The following is an 18,672-nucleotide window of genomic DNA, read 5'->3' on the forward strand; positions in this document are numbered from 1 at the left end:
ATAAGAGACAGCACTTGTTCTTTGCTGGAGAATACAACAATGATATTCAGCCTTTCGGTTCACTGAAAACCTCCAGTTTTAAGTGATTTTCTTCCTTCAAGCTCTGTCTCAGGGTTTTGTTCTCCAGTGTGGGTTGAAATTGTATATGAACTCAAAAATACATAGAAGTCAAGCCAAAGTTTCTTAAAGGTTACATTCTATGTGGGGTTTTAAGATGAAAAACATCAATATGTTGCATTTGATGTAGAGCAGGAGGAGGACACGTCCTACAGGGAAATTTATTGACTGCACTGCAGCTTTGTATACTGAACTTTCTTAAATGACTTCTCAAACACTAACCCGACATACAAAGTAAAAAATCTATTTTGAGTAAAAGTTTATCATCTGACTCTCATGGCCCCCCCCCCCCCCCCCCCCCCCCCCCCTATGCTGTGATCTTCATCCATGTTCTTTGGGGCTAGGCAGGGCATATCAGTTTGTCAGCTTGGAGGCTGGAGAAGCTCTTGTTTTGGAGCTCTGGAGGACCCACGCACTTCAGGGCCTCCCGAGGTGACAGGGCGGCCTTGGTCTGTCCCATCCATTGCACCAAGGAGATGAGGTTACAATCACACTCCCACGGGTTGTCATGGAGGTGCAGTTTCATTAGGTCTGAGAGGGGTCAGAAAAGAAAAACATCGCTACAGATGAATCATGCTGGTGTCGATTAATGATGTTATCATTTCTACATCCACTACTATGAGTCACTCTGTTGTTGTTGTGAAACTGGGACGGTAAAAAGGCAGGCTGGAGGTAGTCTTACCGGGCATATGGGCGAACATGTTTCCATCCACTGTCTTCAGGCGGTTTCCACTTAGAGCCAACTGAGAAAGCTTGGCCATACTCCTGAACGCATCAGGTGACAGGAGCTCCAGCACATTATTCCTCAGGTAGAGTTCCTGGTTTGAAGTAAGTGTTTGTAAAAATGTTTGCTGGTAGGGTAGGGTCACATTATTGTCTCTGTTTACCAATATTAGCTGTGAATTCTTAAGACAACTGAAAATGACCCATATAGAAATCTAGGGGGCTCATTGCAGAAACTTCCATAGTATCTATATTTATGTTTCTGTTTTGGTATAACAAAAACATATTTCCTAACTGCAATTTAGTATTAGTATAGGAGTGTACCCTTTACATAATCATCATGCATGGATTTCCAAATTAAGATGGCACACACCCAATCCTAAATACAAAATAACTGCCAAAATGGCAACAAGACTGTTGTTAGGGGTGATGGTGAGGACAATGACGATGGGGAAAAAGATGAAACCTGAAATATTATGAATGAAAGACTACATAAACTGTACTTGTTGGAAAAGCTAAAATGTTAACCTTTAAGAAAAGCCAACACTAATGTTTAGCCTGGTAGTAATGTCTTCTCTAATATCAATGTTGGCTTCTCTAATATTAGCCTGTTAGAGAAGCCAAGGTTAGCTTCTCTAACAGGATATGATTAATGCCTCCGACTCATCGAAGCAAAATTTGAAAAGAATCTTTTCTCGGCCATTGTGGTCAGCTAGCTAACCCAGTATCATGGATGCAGGCAGTCTTGTGTAGTCTACATTTCAAACAGATAGGACAGGACAAGGGCCAACTGAAGAATCAAATTCAGTTTCAGTTTGGATTTCTCAACTTAAGAGGTCTGAGATAAGATAGGTTGGGATACAGCCTTGAGTTAAGCAATTGCTTCTGGAAAAAGAAGATATTTTTTAGACTTAAGATAAAATGATTTTCTATTGTGAGGTCCCTGATCTGTTTATTTTTCACATTTGACTGATTCCATCCATTATGTTCATCTAGAACCCAGGACAGTGTGTTACCTGCAAGTTGTCCAGGCCATCCAGTACTGACAGACTCAGGGCTGACAGAAAGTTGTTGTCTAGAACCAGCATCTCCAGAGATCGCAGAGGCTTGAAGGCTCCAGCTGGAAGAGTCTTCAGACTGCATTAGAGAGAAAGTCAGAATTCCTTAAGTAATGAATACTAAGTGCATCGACTGTGTCTGAAGTGATCATGATGTGATTTGACCTGTTATTGTCTAAGTTAAGAAACATGAGCTGTCTGAGTCCATTGAAGGCCTTAGGAGCGATCTTCTGGATACGATTCAGGGAAAGGTCCAGAACTTTGAGGGCGATCAGAGGCTTAAAGGCATTAGATGGGAGCATTGTCAATGCGTTGAGAGGAAGGTCTAAATCTGACAAGTTCCTCATTCCTGCAAACATGTCAGCTTTGACGGTGCCAATCTGGTTCTGTCCCAGCATGAGGAAGCGAAGGTTCAGGAGGTCCTAGAGACACAGAGGGAACAGCAGTTTTGTGGTCAGATTATGACAGTGTGACTAATGAATCTGCAGTTCCTTTCCAGAGTCTTTACCTGAAATCCTCTTGGTGGAAGAGTGGTGATGTGGTTGCCAAAAAGATTGAGGAGCATCAGTTGCTTTGCGCCAGAGAAGGCTTGGGGATGGATGGACTTGATGGCATTTCGTTCCAGGTTGATGCTTTCAATCTTTGGAATTGATCTCAGAGCATTGGCCTTTACGTCTGTGATACCGTTCTCACCTTCACACAGCAGTAAAAAAGTTGAGTACTCAAAAATGTTCTGACATTCAAGGTACTTGCTGTATGGAAAAAAGGCATAATAATGATCTGGTTCACCACACGCTACTCACCTAGTTTGAGAATCCAAGCATCAGGGGGCAGTTTGGAGGGAAAAGCACGAAGTCCCCTCTTATGACAGTTGACCTCCATCTTTTCTGAACGGGACTTTCTGGAGCACTTACAGACATCAGGACAGCCCTCCACAACCTGCACCATCCATAGGATTGCCAGCATCAACCACGCTAAGTGTTGCATCTCTACTGAAGAGTGGAGGGTATAGAGATACAGAGCAGAGAGACAAAGAAAAAGCCAAAGAAAACAGTCATTTTGATATTCTCCCAATAATTGTCATCTAAGTCTTTCACAGGAATTTCCACCAAATTCTGTTCCATTTCTTGGAATAAATACCTTCCACTTGTGATTAATTTATTCATTTAAGTTTTTGGTTACATTCTGGCAGAAAAACTACTTGGTAAGTGTTAGGAAAAGATCATACGTTGGGTTAACACAACTTCAGTGATTCACATCACATTAGGTATTTGACATCAGTCACATGTCATAAGTTATTTATAGGCTATATGTTAACTTACGTTACATACATTTTTAAAAGTTGCTCTTGACTCTTGGTCACAAATGGGACACAAACCCAGGTCTCTCAAGGGAAAGTCCTGTGAAGGACCCAATGTTTTTGGGGAACACAAAGGGGAATCCGATATTATAAAATATTGTAACTTTGGATGATATCCCCCCTAAGTTGTCCAACTGCTGAAGCCTCATATTAGGTACAGAGCAAAGACTGTGAATTCCTCATCATTTACATCCACATTGAATAAAGATTTTGTCTTTTAGAGTAGACATAATCACCCAGAATTAATAGCTAACAATGCTATTTGCGACCAAACATGATCATTTCCTTAACCTAAACAAGTACTTTTGTTGCCTCAACGTCACCAAGCTGCAACTGAAAATATGATGTAATTGAAATCTAAAATTAAAAAAAGGCTTAATTGATTTTTTGGTTTCACAGAGGACATGAACCCTTTCTCCTGAGGAGAAACTACCTTCCTCCCATTTCTCCACCACAACTTCCATCCTATGTAGACTTTGTTGCTCTTTATTCGGCTTCACCTGGTAATGGGTGAAAATAGCTGCTGGGTGGCTATTCCCACCCGGACACAGAAAATAACTGTTTCAGTGTACATGTAGGTCGATGACTTGTTTTTAAACAGAAAGTTGAAAAACTATCCTTAAATCCTGTACATTGATTGCATCCATGCTTGCTTGCTAGCAGTCTTCTTTAACACCATCATTGTTGGCTCGTACCGAAATTTCCTTGCCTGTCACCGAATGTTAATCAGCTACTGGGTGTCAAACTGATGCCAGGAGTTGCCCACATCCTCTTACATATAACTAATGGATGAATAAATAAATAAATGCCACAATGGCTTCGTCCCAACGGATTTTCCTTTCATGTCACTGCATAGAATGCATGTAGTATTAAGTTCACAAACTCAGATGGATTAAAACTGTAAGATAATATTTGTTTGTGAGAATGTGCATCTTATCTACGCACCTTATCTCACTTTTGAATCTCTCTTAAACCTATTAAAAAGTATAACAAAACTGACCTTAGAGTATTATTTAAAAGCTTTCCTCTGAGTAGAACCGGGATAAATTAATGTGTCTGTTAATAATTGGAACTTGCTCAAGTATAACAAAAAAATACAAAAATGCGGTGGTTCTCAAATGATTTGCCAGAGCACTTGGCCTATACTGGGGGAAGCAGAAAATCTGAAATTCATCTCCAGCTAATCCCATTTTAAAGCCCACCGTGTGCAGAGACAATCCTCGGGAACATCAAAAGGAAAGCAGAGCAACAAACCAAGTACCCACACACTGCAGTGACACTTTGAAACAAAGAACAGCTTTTCATCAGTCAAAACACTAATACCCGATTATCATTTAAACTGGCTGAGGAGCGTTTGGTTTCTCCCACTCCACTTTAAAGCCGATCCAAATTGAAAAAAAATCTAAGTAGTATCTAAGTAATGCTGTTGTTCTCCCGCCGGCCACTTACCTGAACAGGCAGTCATAACACTGTTGGAAAAAAAACTTAATTCTCCAGATATTTATCCACTTTTCAGTTGTTCCTGTTTCTCCAACGTCTGGTCTGCAAGTACCAGCTGTCAGCAAGATGAAATTTTTAGGAGCTTTAGCAACTAATTTGACTCACTTTCAATGATTTCTTTAAATATCAGAGGAAGCACCACAAAATACTAAGCTCTCGCTGTACTATAAAACAGATGAAACTATGCAGCATATAAAGCATGCTCTCTTACCTGACATAAAGCAAAGTGTGAGAGCACAGCCTCAGCTCAGTAGACGGTGAGCAGGGTGTGAAACTCCCAGGGATGCAAGTTCTGCAAAGTCACAGAGCCCAGAGAAATGTGGCGTCCACAGATTATGGCACCAATCCAGGTTATACTGCCAGGTCTACTGACTCTGTGTGAGTGTGGGTAGTGTGTTTGCATTGTGTGCATGTGTGGGTTGGTGGGTGCTTGGATTCTGTCCCCATGAGAACCATGTGAACCAAGTTTGGCCATTCAAACTCTGGTTATTTTCAACTCTAATATGTTAAGAGTTTGTCCAATTAGCCGTTGAACAGTTTGATGAAACCATTCCTCAATTTTCATGAATGCCTGAAATGACAGCCGACAGCAGAGAGGAGAGTGGTTTTAAGTTTAGACAGCAGAATCTGGTTGGTTAAATGGACAGAGAGTACATTAAGAAACGCCCATGTCAGGTGAATGGAAGGAGATATTTTTAGTTTAAATGGACGAATGAGGGAGGGGACATACTTTTGAAATTATGATTGAAGATCGGATGATGGTGGTATTTTCATACTCACAGTATTCACATCATGATAATAAAAGGAATGTTGTTGATCAAACTCAGAGCCAAGAAATATTCAGTCGTTCACGTGTTTAAGGGATCACACACAACGCTTTCACCTGTTCTTTGTTTTCACGGCTGCAGCGAAAACTAATCAAAAAGTTCCATTCATCTCTATGTAAATGAGTTACAAAAGTACCATATGAGTAATGAGAAAGGTAATTTAAATATTTTAATAACTGTAGCCACCGGAGTCCTTTCTGGTTTTCATCAAGTTAAAGACATATGCAAATGTTCAGTAATGAACTTCTCAAGATTCAAATCAGGTTTTCCAATAACAAAGACGTCCATTCCGTCAAATGACTCTTTGTTTTTGCGAACGACTCAACACTGCTGCTAATCTGACAACAGCCTCATTTAAAAAAGAAAAAATAAATAATTCAGTCGTGCTTTTGTCCACAAAAAGATTTATAATTTGATACCTAAATCAGACAAGCAGTTGAAGCTTCATTGTGATATATAGAAAGCTAGCGTTACACGTTATTCAGTCTGGCTGTTAGACATGTTGGACATGTAAGGTGAAACAGAAAATAGTTTTGTAATACATTGAAAAATCTTTAGCATTTGTATTTGTCTTTAGATGTTGATGTTGTTAACTGTTGTGAATATCAGAGGGAATTCACAAGACAAAATGAATTGGAGCAGTGACACTGGTAAAACGCTTACATCCCTTCCTCCAGTTTGGAATCAACCACTTAAGGACATGTCACTGTCAGGGTCCCATTCAGTGAATGTCCTGACAGCTACAGAAAAACTCCCAAACTATTTTTCAGCAAGAGAGTCTTCTTCTTCACTCAGCCATTTTCTCTGCCAAGTAGGTTAAAATATCTGCTGTCTCTGCTTGTCAGATAGTAAGCTTTCTTCATCAGTCAAATCGTTTTTTTCATTTTCATCCAAGGCAGGAAGTGAGCGATAGCCTCGTTTGACTTTCTGTCATCTTAGTTTCGTATGGAAGAATTGGTGAGAGCAGTTTGAACTTAAATACGCCAAAATTATGAACTTAAAGTCGGGAAATAAACTATAGATTCGCAATGGGATTGGTGGTAACGACAGATGAACTATAGCTTAAGGCTGGATTCAGACCAAATCAGGCGGTGCAGCAGAACAATGCACTGTGTAGTAGGAGTGTCACTCCATGGCTCATGTGTGTGACGTGTTGCAGATTTTTTTCACCTGTGTAAGGGAAATTCCCAAATGTCTCTTTGTTATTTTGATATGGTTTATGTCTTGTGACATTTTTATGGTTGCAGAGTATATGGTTTCAGAGCATATGTGATAGAGAGGGTTGAAAAACCCAACATAGATAAGACAACAGACTCCTGTCCAAGGAGTTCAAGGAATCCAAGGAAGGAGTATTTTTGTGACCTTTCTTTGAAAACCCTCCTAATATCTGTTCTGAGAATGGTTGATATATGAAACACAAACTATGGGACGCATGTGTATGTTAAATTTATGTTAACCAGTGGAGATAATGGGAGTGTTATTCTACGTGGTCCAGATGAAACTTTGTGACCTCTACAATTGTTTTTTTTTTGGCTTTTTGATACTATAAATGACTGAGAAATGCTGCCTCTCTTCAGTCCAAATCTTTGCGCTGTTGATGTATGATTCTTGCTTGCAAGCAAAAAAGGAACTTCTAGAAAATAAATATTGGGTCAAACTTGGTGTTTGACCGACTCTCATCTGCACTAGACAAGCGACTAGTTTTTCAGTTGCCATGACACCTTCCAATTAGTCTGCCCTGAAGCTGCTATGTCGTCATGCTACTAGCATGCTTTTTGACATCGACAGAATAAAATAATAGTAAACAACCACGATGCGTAGCATGTCATTAAGGTGTGTTTTAAACCGGGGCACAAGACCAAACCAAGTCATCACAAGTGAAACTCTTCACAAATAATTGCCATTGTGTTCCGTTGCATTAAGAAATGCTAAAGAACATGCCCTGCTAGGGACCCTTTCTACTCTGTTTCCTACCTGCTGTCAGGTCGCTGCCACAGTAGGTTAAGCATTCGGGTCCTACAGCGATCATCAGCATCCACGGCCAAACTGAGCGAATACACATGATGTACACACTCCACCGCAGTCATTCATGCTGTTAGTCTGACCACTAGCTCATGTGCTTGGCCACCGCAACGTGACGTTGGGCTACGTTTCTCTAAAAGTTGCCACAGCTGGCTGCATCTTTTGGGAGCCCCTGCAGCCGCCAAAACGAACTACCCTAATTAAAATAAATCGAAGACCTGTTTTTTTCACCGCACTGCCTGATTTGGTCTGAATTCAGCCTTAATCCTTGTTTTGTATACTGGCACATTTGTCCGCATGCTGCAAACAATGTTAGTTGTGCTAAAATGGAAAACTTTTAGAACCGAAGAGAGAAGAAATGTCCTCATTGTTTATATTACATTTAGTGAGTGAAGTTAAAAGACAACAGATTCATCTCAACCAGCCTAAAAACCTTTAACTTTTATGGATCAGTGAGCTTTACACATGTTAGCACAAAGCAGCCATTCAAACTACTTTCATATACCTGGATAACATCATCATTTCAGATGTTATATGATGTCCGTGCAGTGAGGTTGATCCAGTAGTTTGCACATCTTTCTCTTTCACAGTTACTGATACAAACTGTCCCACAGCCATGTAGCCGCGGCTGCATGTGGAAGTGGGTCAGGACAGTAATTCCTTATGAGAGGAGAGAGCAGCGGAACTGCCAAACATGTCACTCTCTGTTACACAGCAAAGAAAAGACTGAGGACTCCGAGGATGGAGAGGAGAGGGGAGGGGAGGGGAGGGAGGCACAGAGTGACAGAGACACTCACACACAGAGAAGGAGAGAGAATCCAAGAAACAGAAGGAAAAGGGAGAGGAAACTGCGAGGAACGGGGATGAAGCAGAAGGGTGGAGATTTAGAGGCGAGAGAAGAAGGGGGAGGAGAAAGAGAAGATCAGAGTAAAACAGAATAACAGAGAGGGACTGAGATTGAATACCAAGGAACAGAGCGAAAGGCTGATTGGTCGAAAGAGCTAGAATTAAACGAGAGGTGGAGGAGAGCGCGCGGCGAGAGGGAGCTCTGCAGCACGACGCTGGGATTAATCGAGACATGTGCCGTGATAGAGATAGACAGCTGTGCTGACTGGACAGATTCTTTTGTCAGAGGAAAAGGAAGATGAAAGATCCTTTACAAAACTGGCCAACACACACACACACACACACACACACACACACACACACACAGTGGACAAGCCATCTGGAAGAGTGTCATTAGCCAGCCTTCACAAAGATAGGGAGGAAGACGGAGAGCAGATAGAAAGAGAGACAGAGGTGAGAAGGGAGAGGCAGCTGTGTGTGTGTGTGTGTGTGTGTCGGTGTGTGTGTGTGTGTGTGTGTGTGTGTGTGTGTGTGTGTGTGCATGTTTGTCTGTGCAAAAGTGGTGAAAAGGCAGCTTACATGGCAAATATATGTGAGATCGATTAAAGAGGCAAATTAATGTTAACCAAAAATAAATAAATAAATACATAAATAAACTATTTTATTTTTGAAAAAAATCAAAAGGATGAGTCTGACGATGTTCTATAACTTCTTGCATGCTATCTGACAACAGTGTCAACTCGTCATTTTCAGCCGACGCTGATGCATAGCCCGGGTCACGTAGTGGTTTTGCCGGGGGTTCTCTACAATCTGCCAAGCTGGGCGATATCCAGAACACAGATAGCCTTGATAACAGCGCCTTATCTTGTCTACAGCAGTCACCATCTTTGTTGCTACTCCTTGGCTCCAGCACACAGCTTGACAACACATGACAATTGCTTGTCAACATCTTTAGTAGAGCCTGTGGCGCTGATGGGCTCATCATTAGTATATCATGATGAGATTGGTGGATTCAACGGTCTGGCCCCAGGAAAATACCCCTCTTGTTGTCAGTAAAACCAACCCAAAGACAAAATCCAGAATGAATTATACCCATTAAAAAGTATCATATGTGGATCCGATGGCCAGTGGGCTATAACATATTCCTCTGTACTACTGCATTGGAGCTCCATATCACAGCAGACATTTTGACTTATCACAGTAAGAGAAGCACAGGGATTGCTATTATGATCACAACATCTCAGTTCAAGTGGCTCAGTAAGTCCTAACAATGTGACAGAGTCAGCCTGAGCAATATGAGGACACTGAAACTTTGGCAACCAGTGTTTTTTGTTTTTTTTTAACCCTGTTCTTTTCTTACTGTGCTGTGCATAAATATGTCGGCTTTGCTAGATGTCTAACAAGACCAAGGGCCTTGCAGAAGCAAGTTTGCTGTGATGAGTTGGTAAACTTGGTTTGGTTTTCTTTTCTCACAGAAAAAAAGTTCACGCAAATCAAAATACACCACTGAAAGCCACAAGAACGTCCAGCAGGCAATGTTCTTGTTGCTAGTCCAGGTCACACCTTCATTCATTCTACCATTAGTCACTAGCCACTATTGACACGTTGAGCAACAGGAGCCATTTAGCTAAATCTAAGTATCATCGCTGTGTTCAAATCTGGACTAAACAATTACGGTTTAAAATATATAATATAAAATATATACACGATATAGCACTTAGAAGAGATGACAACCAATCAAATCACAATAACAGTTAAGCCTGGTTTATGCTTCTGCGTCGCGGCGACGGCGTAGCTACGTCGTCGACCCTACGCCATCATTGAGCATTCGAAGTTATGCGTCGAGGGAACGCGTTGTTCTGCAATTCACCGCCAAGCTGCTAGTGGTGTGGCTGTGTCTTTGTTTGGTTTCGGGGGGTTCATATCGGATTCCTTGGTTTTCTTCCGGTCAGACAGTAAACCATGGCAACTGAGATGGAGCGGGTGTTTTTTTCCATGCCGCTAGTACCACAATAACTTTAAAAATGGCGGTGTTGTTATACTGTTGACCAGAAAAGCAACTGCCGGAAATGATGTTCTGAGCGGACCAATCACAGTCCTTGCCGTTCGCGTCTCGACGTGACGCGTAGTCAGGATTTTTTGGAGGTGCACGTCAGGCTACTGCGTATGGTCCGCGTAGGGGTCTGCGTTGACGACGTAGCTACGCCGTTGCCGCGACGCAGAAGCATAAATCAGACTTCAGGGTGGGTTTTCTTAAATTTAGCATGTAGAACATTAACCATGTTCGACATCTTAGTTTAGCATGTTAGCATCCACAGCAAAGTGCAGTACTGACAGGAATGTCATTTGTTTTTCAGGAATTTGGTCACAAACTAGTGCAAAGGACAAATGGATATTATTACCTTCAAATAGCACTCGATGAAAACTAACGGAACCATCAAAATTAGTAATCCTATGGGATTAGTAATCCTATGGGAACAGCATCATCTGTACAAACCTTCACTGCATCCAACGGTTTGAGGTAGTTTTGAATAATGGTGGCATAAGAGAAAACGTCTCTCTTTTAGGTTTTATCATTTTAGGTTTTACTGGTACCAAATTTAATTTGTGTATCTGAAAGGGGAACATGGGGCGTTCCAAAGAAGCAAAACATAGAGTAACTTCAGCCTTATCCTTTAAATCCCATTGACTGGCAGCATTCTGACACAATGAAGTATGATGTATATGAAAAAATGTGATTGTCAACCTGAACAGATGTAAAACAAATAAGAAAAAATTTAAAATGTGTAAAAATGTGTGCTGTTGGTTTAATCCCTCACTAAATCCATGGACAGTATCAAAAGAAAGCAATAACTGCAGAGTTTTAAAAGAGAGAAGGAGAAGAAGGAAAGTGATGGAGAGAGCAAGACATTTAAAAGACAAGCAGAGAGAGAGAGAAGGGGAGGAGAGGAGAGCACACAGGGCTGAGGATGACTGGCTGATAAATGCCTCCGTCTCTCTCCACACAGTCGTCTGAAGCTGTTTACAGCCATTCTGCCCACAGCAGATGGCTATTCATTTTGCTTGGCGAACTTCCAATCGAAAGCGTTTGTTAACAATGGCCCGATGCCACCGGATCAAAGCTAACAGTGATCAGATGGCGTTTTTATGGAGGAGCCCGTCGTTTGCAGTGTCTCCCAAAAGCTCAACTGTCAATAAACTGCTGCTGTAAGAGGGATGGACGCACCAAGTGCTTATTGATGAAAAGACTGGAGTTTACACAGAGTCGATAGACTACAAATGGCGACTGTGAGTAATTGCCCGCTGGTGCACTGGGGCGCTCTCCTCCACATCAAAGGGGACAGCCTCCTACAGATCAGGGCTCAGGTTTATGACGGGCAAGGCGGTGTCATTGAACACGACGACGCTCTAATGGTGTCAGAAATGAGCTGATTAGGAATCTGCGGTATCATGAATATGGATTCTGGAAGTGCTCCAAAGATCATAATTACACAGTGATGGCAGGAGAGACCATGAGAGCACCCAAGGGGGACATTCTGGGGATAACATCTTTTAAGTAACAGGCTTTAAATGAGTTCTGGGGTCAAAGACTAAAACACCAGCACTGAATTTTATTAGCTTTTAACTCAACAGAATGATAAGACAGTAAAAATCATTGCTTTTACTCGGCAAGCGGGCTCTGGTGGCAAATCCATCGAGGGGAAAAAAACGACTGGAAGGGTGCACTTTGTTTGTTTCTCTGTCACCCTCCCACTGCAGCAGATATCAGATGACACAGGAAGACCAGCACGGCGTAACAAAGTGGGGTTCCAGGACACGGCCATTAAGGAAAATTTGCTGCGGTTTCTTGCGCTGCAGCAGACGAAGATAACAAACATCAACTTCTGTCATTTTTAACACTGATTTTTATCTTTCAAGAACGCAGAAGACCAAAGATCATCACGTCTGCTGTAGAGGACGCTCCGGCAAGGTCATCACTGGTTGTGTGAAAGGTCATCAGTGGTGCTGAGAGAGACATATCGTGTCAGGAGTGGTCAGCACTTAAAGGCTCAAATTTCTCTCCGCAGTACTCGGCTGAATCCTCTTTGCGGCAAAAACACAACAAACACAGAACACACAGAGAAGTGACACACGAGATACAGACAGAAAAAAAAAAAAAAGTCGTTGATATGTTGTCACACGACCCTTTGCAGAGAAGGTAACCCCCTGATTCCACAGGGACCGATACAGTCGCTGATGCTGATCTAGTCAGTGCTCATGTTTCCACCTGCTGCGTCACGACACGTCTCAGTAGCGCTCCAGAAGCAGCTCGCCGGTCTTCTCCACAGAGAATACTCAAGTCTAACTTTTTACAAGGATGGACCGCAGATCGAGCCGGGCAGGAAGTCACACACAGGAACAGCATAGTTCACTATGGTCACTTTTCAAAATAAAACACCCTGTCCTGTTTCGGCATCATGTTTCAGTTCACAGCATCAACATCCCATCATAGAAGGAGTGAAAATACAAAGACTACTCGCCAATGGTGGAAGCACTAAAATCAAGGACAATGTGACCAAATAAGCAAACTCTCAGGAGGTCTGAAGTATCAGCCGGCCGCAAGCTTTGCTCCTGCAGCGCTGTCGCTCGGACATGCAGTCACTTGGAGGATGGAGGAAAATAGCGTTGCACGCGTAATGTAATAGACATAAGCTCGATAGGAATTAGGGATATGTAGAAGGGTATCCTTCTGTTTTTGGTAACCTTAGTTAATGCTACTTAATTTGAAGCAGCTATCCTAATGTTGGCTTGTCATAACGGCGTGTTTTTCCGTCATAGCAAGCAGATTTTTACACAAAAATGAGTCATAGATCCTTTGTTTCCTCCCTACCCAGAAACAAACAGCAGACAGGAGACAGGAGAGGAAAATTAGGATGAACTTATATTGGACTTATGTTTGCCAGATGGCCAGAACTTCTGAATGCTAATACTACATCATATCAGCTGCATATGTACCTAGCGACTGTTTGCTAACAAATAAGCTATGGCAAATAGAGCCCGACGGATACTAGATATAACGGGGTCGATTCCAGTAGGAACTAGTAAAATTGTTAGATGGGCAATGTCGGTTGATATACACATTTTTGAAAATGATCCCTCAAATAAAGTTTAGAAACACTGAGGCGGGATATTTTACAGTTAAACAATAAACTTGTTGTCTAAAATGACACCAGTATACTGACACAAAAAGTTTCACTAGGAATTTAATAATTATAATGTGCTCCAAGCAGTGATGTGCACAAGGGGGGGGGGCAGTCGCCCCCCCTCGTGGCCCAATTGTTGAAAAACGCGCGCTAAAGTGCCCTCCTGAGAGCCAAAACGTGCGCTAAAGTGCCCTCATGAGAGCCAAAACGCGCGTTAAAGTGCCCTCCTGAGAGCCAAAAAAGCATGCCAAAGTGCCCTCTTGGTTGGCAAAACACACTAAACTGCCCCCTTGGCTGGTTAAAACATGATAAACTGCCCTCTTGGGAGCCAAAACACGCGCTAAAGTGCCCTCTTGGGAGCCAAAGCGCACGCTAAAGCGCCCTCTTGGGAGCCAAATTGCGCACTAAAGCGTCCTCTTGGGAGCCAAAACGCGCACTAAAGTGCCCTTCTTTTCGCCCCTGCCCTTCAAAAAGTCTGCGCACGCCACTGGCTCCAAGCATAATTTTTATGAGCATAAGTTTTTATATTGGCACATAATGTATCTGTCATCTGACTCAAATGTTAACTTACTTGAATGTGCAGCTTGTTTCTGCTGCCCCCAAGTGGCCCCAAAAAAAGAAAAAAATCAGTTAATGTTGGTTTAACTGTGCATTTACAGTTTTGATTTGGCAATATTTCATCAAAACGACTAGTTGTTTGAACGAATAGCTGCATTAAATGCTCAGTGTGTCATTTGTGCCACCAGGAGTCTCTAAGTCGTAATGAAAACAAAAGAATGAAGTGAAAAAATGAAAATGTATAACACTAACTCAGCAGAGAGCAAGTTATGTTTTCATTCAGGTTCTGTTTAGTCAAGCTGACAACAGTAATCTTTTACAATATATTATTGCCTCGTGCACTTCAACCTTATCAAGCAGCAGCTCATCGTAATACACAGTCGATCGATCTGTTACAAATAACAGAAGCATTAACTTGTTGGCTTTTAATTTTAGACAGTTGTTACAGCATGGACAGTATTGATACTTCTAATACAGGCGACAGTATTATGTCTTACAACTGCAGCAAAGACGGATAGCCGCCTTCAAGGTTTCAGAGCCTGCTGTTAAAAGAGAGTCAGTGATGAGATGCTTAGGGTGCTAACAACAGGCCCTCTGAGCTATCAGACAGATGTTGATCGTAGTGATGCTCAGGCAAGTGTGGCCAGCTCGAGCACCTAATCCCCATGCACCAGCTCAGCCAAATCAACCAGTGTCTATTTAAAGGAGGACTTTGATTGTTCCCTGCAGGCTAATGGCCCGTCCCATGTCAGGCCCCTGTGCCCTGGTCTCCTGTCAGATTTACTATAGGGGCACTGAGCCTGTGGGGGCACCACTAGACCAGAATGAACACACATCATCACCATAGCAATGGGAAGCGCTGTGTTCTGCATGGCACTCTAGCATCACCTACTGACGGACTGTGTGCATTACTTCTCATGGGGGTGTTTTTGTGCAGTATTCAGAGGTTCCAAGATGAACTCCAGGCTAATTCTGCTCAGAGGATATTTGGACACATAGTCCAGCTTGACTGTCATCATTCTCTTGAGAATGAACACATGTCTTACAGACCTTCATGTAGCTACAGGGGTGTACCAAGGAAATCTGAGCATGAGGCCCCTCTGTCCTCTGGAAATGCCCTTTGCTATAGATTTAATCATCAACTTGTTGTGGAAAATATCTGAAGCTCTACTATTCCTGTAAAAGAGGAAAAAAAACAATACTTTTTTCCAAATGCTACAGCCACAATGTTTCCTACAATCAATATGATCACATACTACACCAGTGTTAGCTTCCCGTCATAGCTTCCTGTTCATGTCAGATCAGACAGGTATGAAGTCATCAGAAGCCCCCTGAACTTTAAATACCACCTCCTACGTTACACTTTCAGAACTCAGGGCTCCTATCTGTCCCCTGTTAACGTTTACAGTTCATGTTGTCCTGCCAACGAGAATACATCAATCTGCAAACTTGTGATAAAAACTGCATTTTCTTTCCGTTTTTGTTTTTCCTGCGTCCCTGGAGCTGCTAGCTGTGTGTCTCCCTCCTTCTCCCCCGTCTTCTCCTGCTGTCTTTTCACTCAAGCTTCTGTCTGCTGGACCCCCGGCCACCTGGGCCCGCTGATCTGGATCGGCGTCCTCCTTATGTCCCCCCCCCCCATGGATCAGTGCTCTCTAAATGTTACAGATTGTAAAGCTCCCCGAGGCAATGTCAATTCAAATTGTCAAGACATTTTTAGTCATTCACACTGTGAGCAGGTTAACAGGTGGACACGTATATTTGCTGACCAATATCCGCTGGGACTGGCTGCAGCCCGCAACCATCTAAAAGGTTGCTTGTCTGCATTTATTAATGGAAGCAAATGAATTAAAGGCAGTCTGAGACTACTCTTGTCCAGCCTCCTGCTCGGTCACGGTCTCTTTCTCTGCTTAGTTTCCTCCATCACTATCGTATTCTGACACATTTTGATGAGATGCCAGAATATTTTCAGCCGTGTTTGTGCGGCATGTTGGAGCATTTTTAGCCATTAAAACACTTCTCCTAACCCTGAACCCAACAAGTAAACAACAAGCGTAGCGTTGTCACAAATAAGATTGAAAATGTTACAAAAGAAACTTTAAGAAATACATTTTTAACATGAGTGGTTTCCAGATTTCCAACATTTATTCGGGCGACAGGGTTGGAGGGACTAAGTGAACAAACTTAGTAATGGGCTGACGAATAGCTGAGGAAACCAAGTCCAGATTGTTTGAAATTTGCAGGCATGGCCTCCGTGTCCTTCAGTTTAGAAAAAGTGCTGTAGAAATTAGCTGAACCAGCCTTGCATGTCTGTATGGCTCCAATTTGTTAAGTTTCAGCAAACTCACATCTCCAGGATTTAATATTCATGGCCGGTTCCGTCCTTCAAACCACAGTACAAACTGCAGGGACTGAAACTGTTACGATTAATCAGCCTTGCAGTGTTGTGGTGTCCTCCCAGCAGACAAACTGGATGCACGACTTTGCTGATGAATTAAGACTCAATTTAACGTCTAGCTGCAGCTGGTCTTTGACCTCTGTGAAAAGGGAGAGGAGTTTATTTCCCGACAGATATCGGTAAAGAATCGCATGATTCTCACTCCCTGACCTGCACCGTGCGAACTTGTGAGAGTTGCCATGCGACTGCTTCTTGCTTACCCAGCTGTTAGCTTGGATTCCTGCGTCAAAAAACATGAAAATCAGGTCACACTAAAGGCGCTTCTGCATCTTACGTAACAAAATGTGTCCATCAAACACCTCATTACAGTGCGAATCACTGCTGTGAAATTATTCAGCGCAGTTCACTGTGCTGACGCCTCTGATATCGAGCCTTCAAAAGGCACAAGTGACGAGCAGGCCGATTATGCCATCTGCTGTGTGCGCAAGTGGAAGTGAGTGAGGTGAGCCTGGGTGTATTCTGCTGTGTGTGTGTGTGTATGTGTGTGTATTTCTACACAGTGTACTGTACCTGCATGTGTGCTTAAAAGCAGGGAAAGCCTTTTTTGCATCCTGTCTAAGCTGTTTGCCTGCGCCACCAGTCCCCGTGTCGTCTCTGGCTGCCGTACACACACGAGTCCATGAGCTGAGCGCTGAGGCGGCCTGCTCCTGCCTGCTGACTCATCTCCCCGTCAAACAAATGCAAAAGATCATCTTTTTGCATTTTGTGATCATATGCTGGGAGTGTTGTGCCGTATTGCCTCTCTGCCCCGCCAACAGCAGGCTGGCATTGCTGACTGGTCTGGAGTTGCATAACGCTCATCTGTTTAGGCTAAAAATGACAGAACTTGTACCCGTGGAAGGCTCAGAACTGAGACTTAAAATCATTATTATGTTGCGACCGCTAGGGGTATCTCAATAAAAAGAAAAAGGAAAAAAAACTTGAAGTGCTGTGGGATTATGGGAGTTGCTGTCTCCATAGTTAAAACTCTAATGAGCAGTGGGAGCCACCGGGGAGCCATGGTCATGGCTTACTGGGATACACTGATAGATTAATTGTAAAGAGGTGCACTGTGTAGTTTGAGAAGAACATTGAATCAGAAGAGAATGAGAAGAGAAGGATCTTCACCGACCGATTCTAATGTGAATAACAAACTGATCAAACAGGCCAAAAGGACAACACAATGTCATACCGCCTTAAGGGAGAACTTCGGTCGATTTAAACATGCAGCTTCATTGCTCAAGCTACCCTTGACTTGCCAGTACCGAAGATGCAAAGACATTTGGTCCAACCATTACAGAGCTCCGTGAACGGAGATTTAGCATTGGCAGCTAACAGCATGGGGTCAGAACTTTACACTGTGTTTTAAGCGTCTTAACATGCTCCACATCTCACACCAAAAGTTATGCAACATCAGCAGACACTTTACAACACAGCACTGTAGCGTTTATGACTCAAAATGAATAAAAAAGTAGTTAAAACAGTGTGTTTGTGCAAGCAGCTACATATCGGTTTGTTGACATCCGTGTCTTCCGGTAGCTAGACCAAACTAGTCGATCCGTCGAGCGTGCGCTTACTCCCTCACTGGCGGAGACGGAAACATATTCCAGCATTTTCGTGTTTCTGTTCATAATGTACATGTCCATGTTACAGCCTGTCATGAGCCATGAGCCTTACAATAGCCTGTTAAGCCTGTTGAGCGCACGCTCGATGGATTGACTAGTTTGGTCTAGCTACCGGAACACACGGATGTCAACATCCCGATATGTAGCTGCTTGCACAAACACACTGTTTTAACTACTTTTTTATTCATTTTGAGTCATACACGCTACAGTGCTGTGTTGTAAGGTGTCTGCTGATGTTGCATAACTTTTGGTGTGAGATGTGGAGCATGTTAAGACGCTTTAAAACACAGTGTAAAGTTCTGACCCCATGCTGTTAGCTGTCAATGCTAAATCGCCGTTCACGGAGCTCTGTAATGGTTGGACCAAATGTGTTTGCGTCTTCGGTACTGGCAAGTCAAGGGTAGCTTGAGCAATGAAGC

General features: G+C 42.7%; 1 protein-coding gene across 6 annotated transcripts; it reads right to left on the reverse strand.

Annotated features, from left to right (window-relative positions):
• Window positions 1-429: 429 nt before the first annotated feature.
• Window positions 430-7,661, reverse strand: LOC115574353 (leucine-rich repeat-containing protein 15). Of its 6 annotated transcripts, XM_030405841.1 has the most exons (8): window positions 4,970-5,071; window positions 4,708-4,813; window positions 2,702-2,890; window positions 2,407-2,591; window positions 2,064-2,320; window positions 1,857-1,977; window positions 800-935; window positions 430-648 (listed from the first exon to the last, which is right to left on the reverse strand). In XM_030405841.1, exons 2-8 carry the CDS (start codon window positions 4,721-4,723, stop codon window positions 458-460), a joined length of 1,095 nt encoding a protein of 364 aa, XP_030261701.1. In that variant the 5' UTR covers window positions 4,724-4,813; window positions 4,970-5,071; the 3' UTR covers window positions 430-457. The 6 variants fall into 6 exon arrangements, with proteins under 6 accessions (XP_030261701.1, XP_030261699.1, XP_030261704.1 ...); XM_030405839.1 differs by lacking the exons at window positions 4,708-4,813; window positions 4,970-5,071 and adding an exon at window positions 7,560-7,661; XM_030405844.1 differs by lacking the exon at window positions 4,708-4,813 and having other exon boundaries at window positions 4,970-4,992.
• Window positions 7,662-18,672: the final 11,011 nt, after the last annotated feature.

Source organism: Sparus aurata, chromosome 22 (genome assembly GCF_900880675.1).
Source record: "Sparus aurata chromosome 22, fSpaAur1.1, whole genome shotgun sequence".
NCBI classification, from domain to species: Eukaryota; Metazoa; Chordata; class Actinopteri; order Spariformes; family Sparidae; genus Sparus; species Sparus aurata.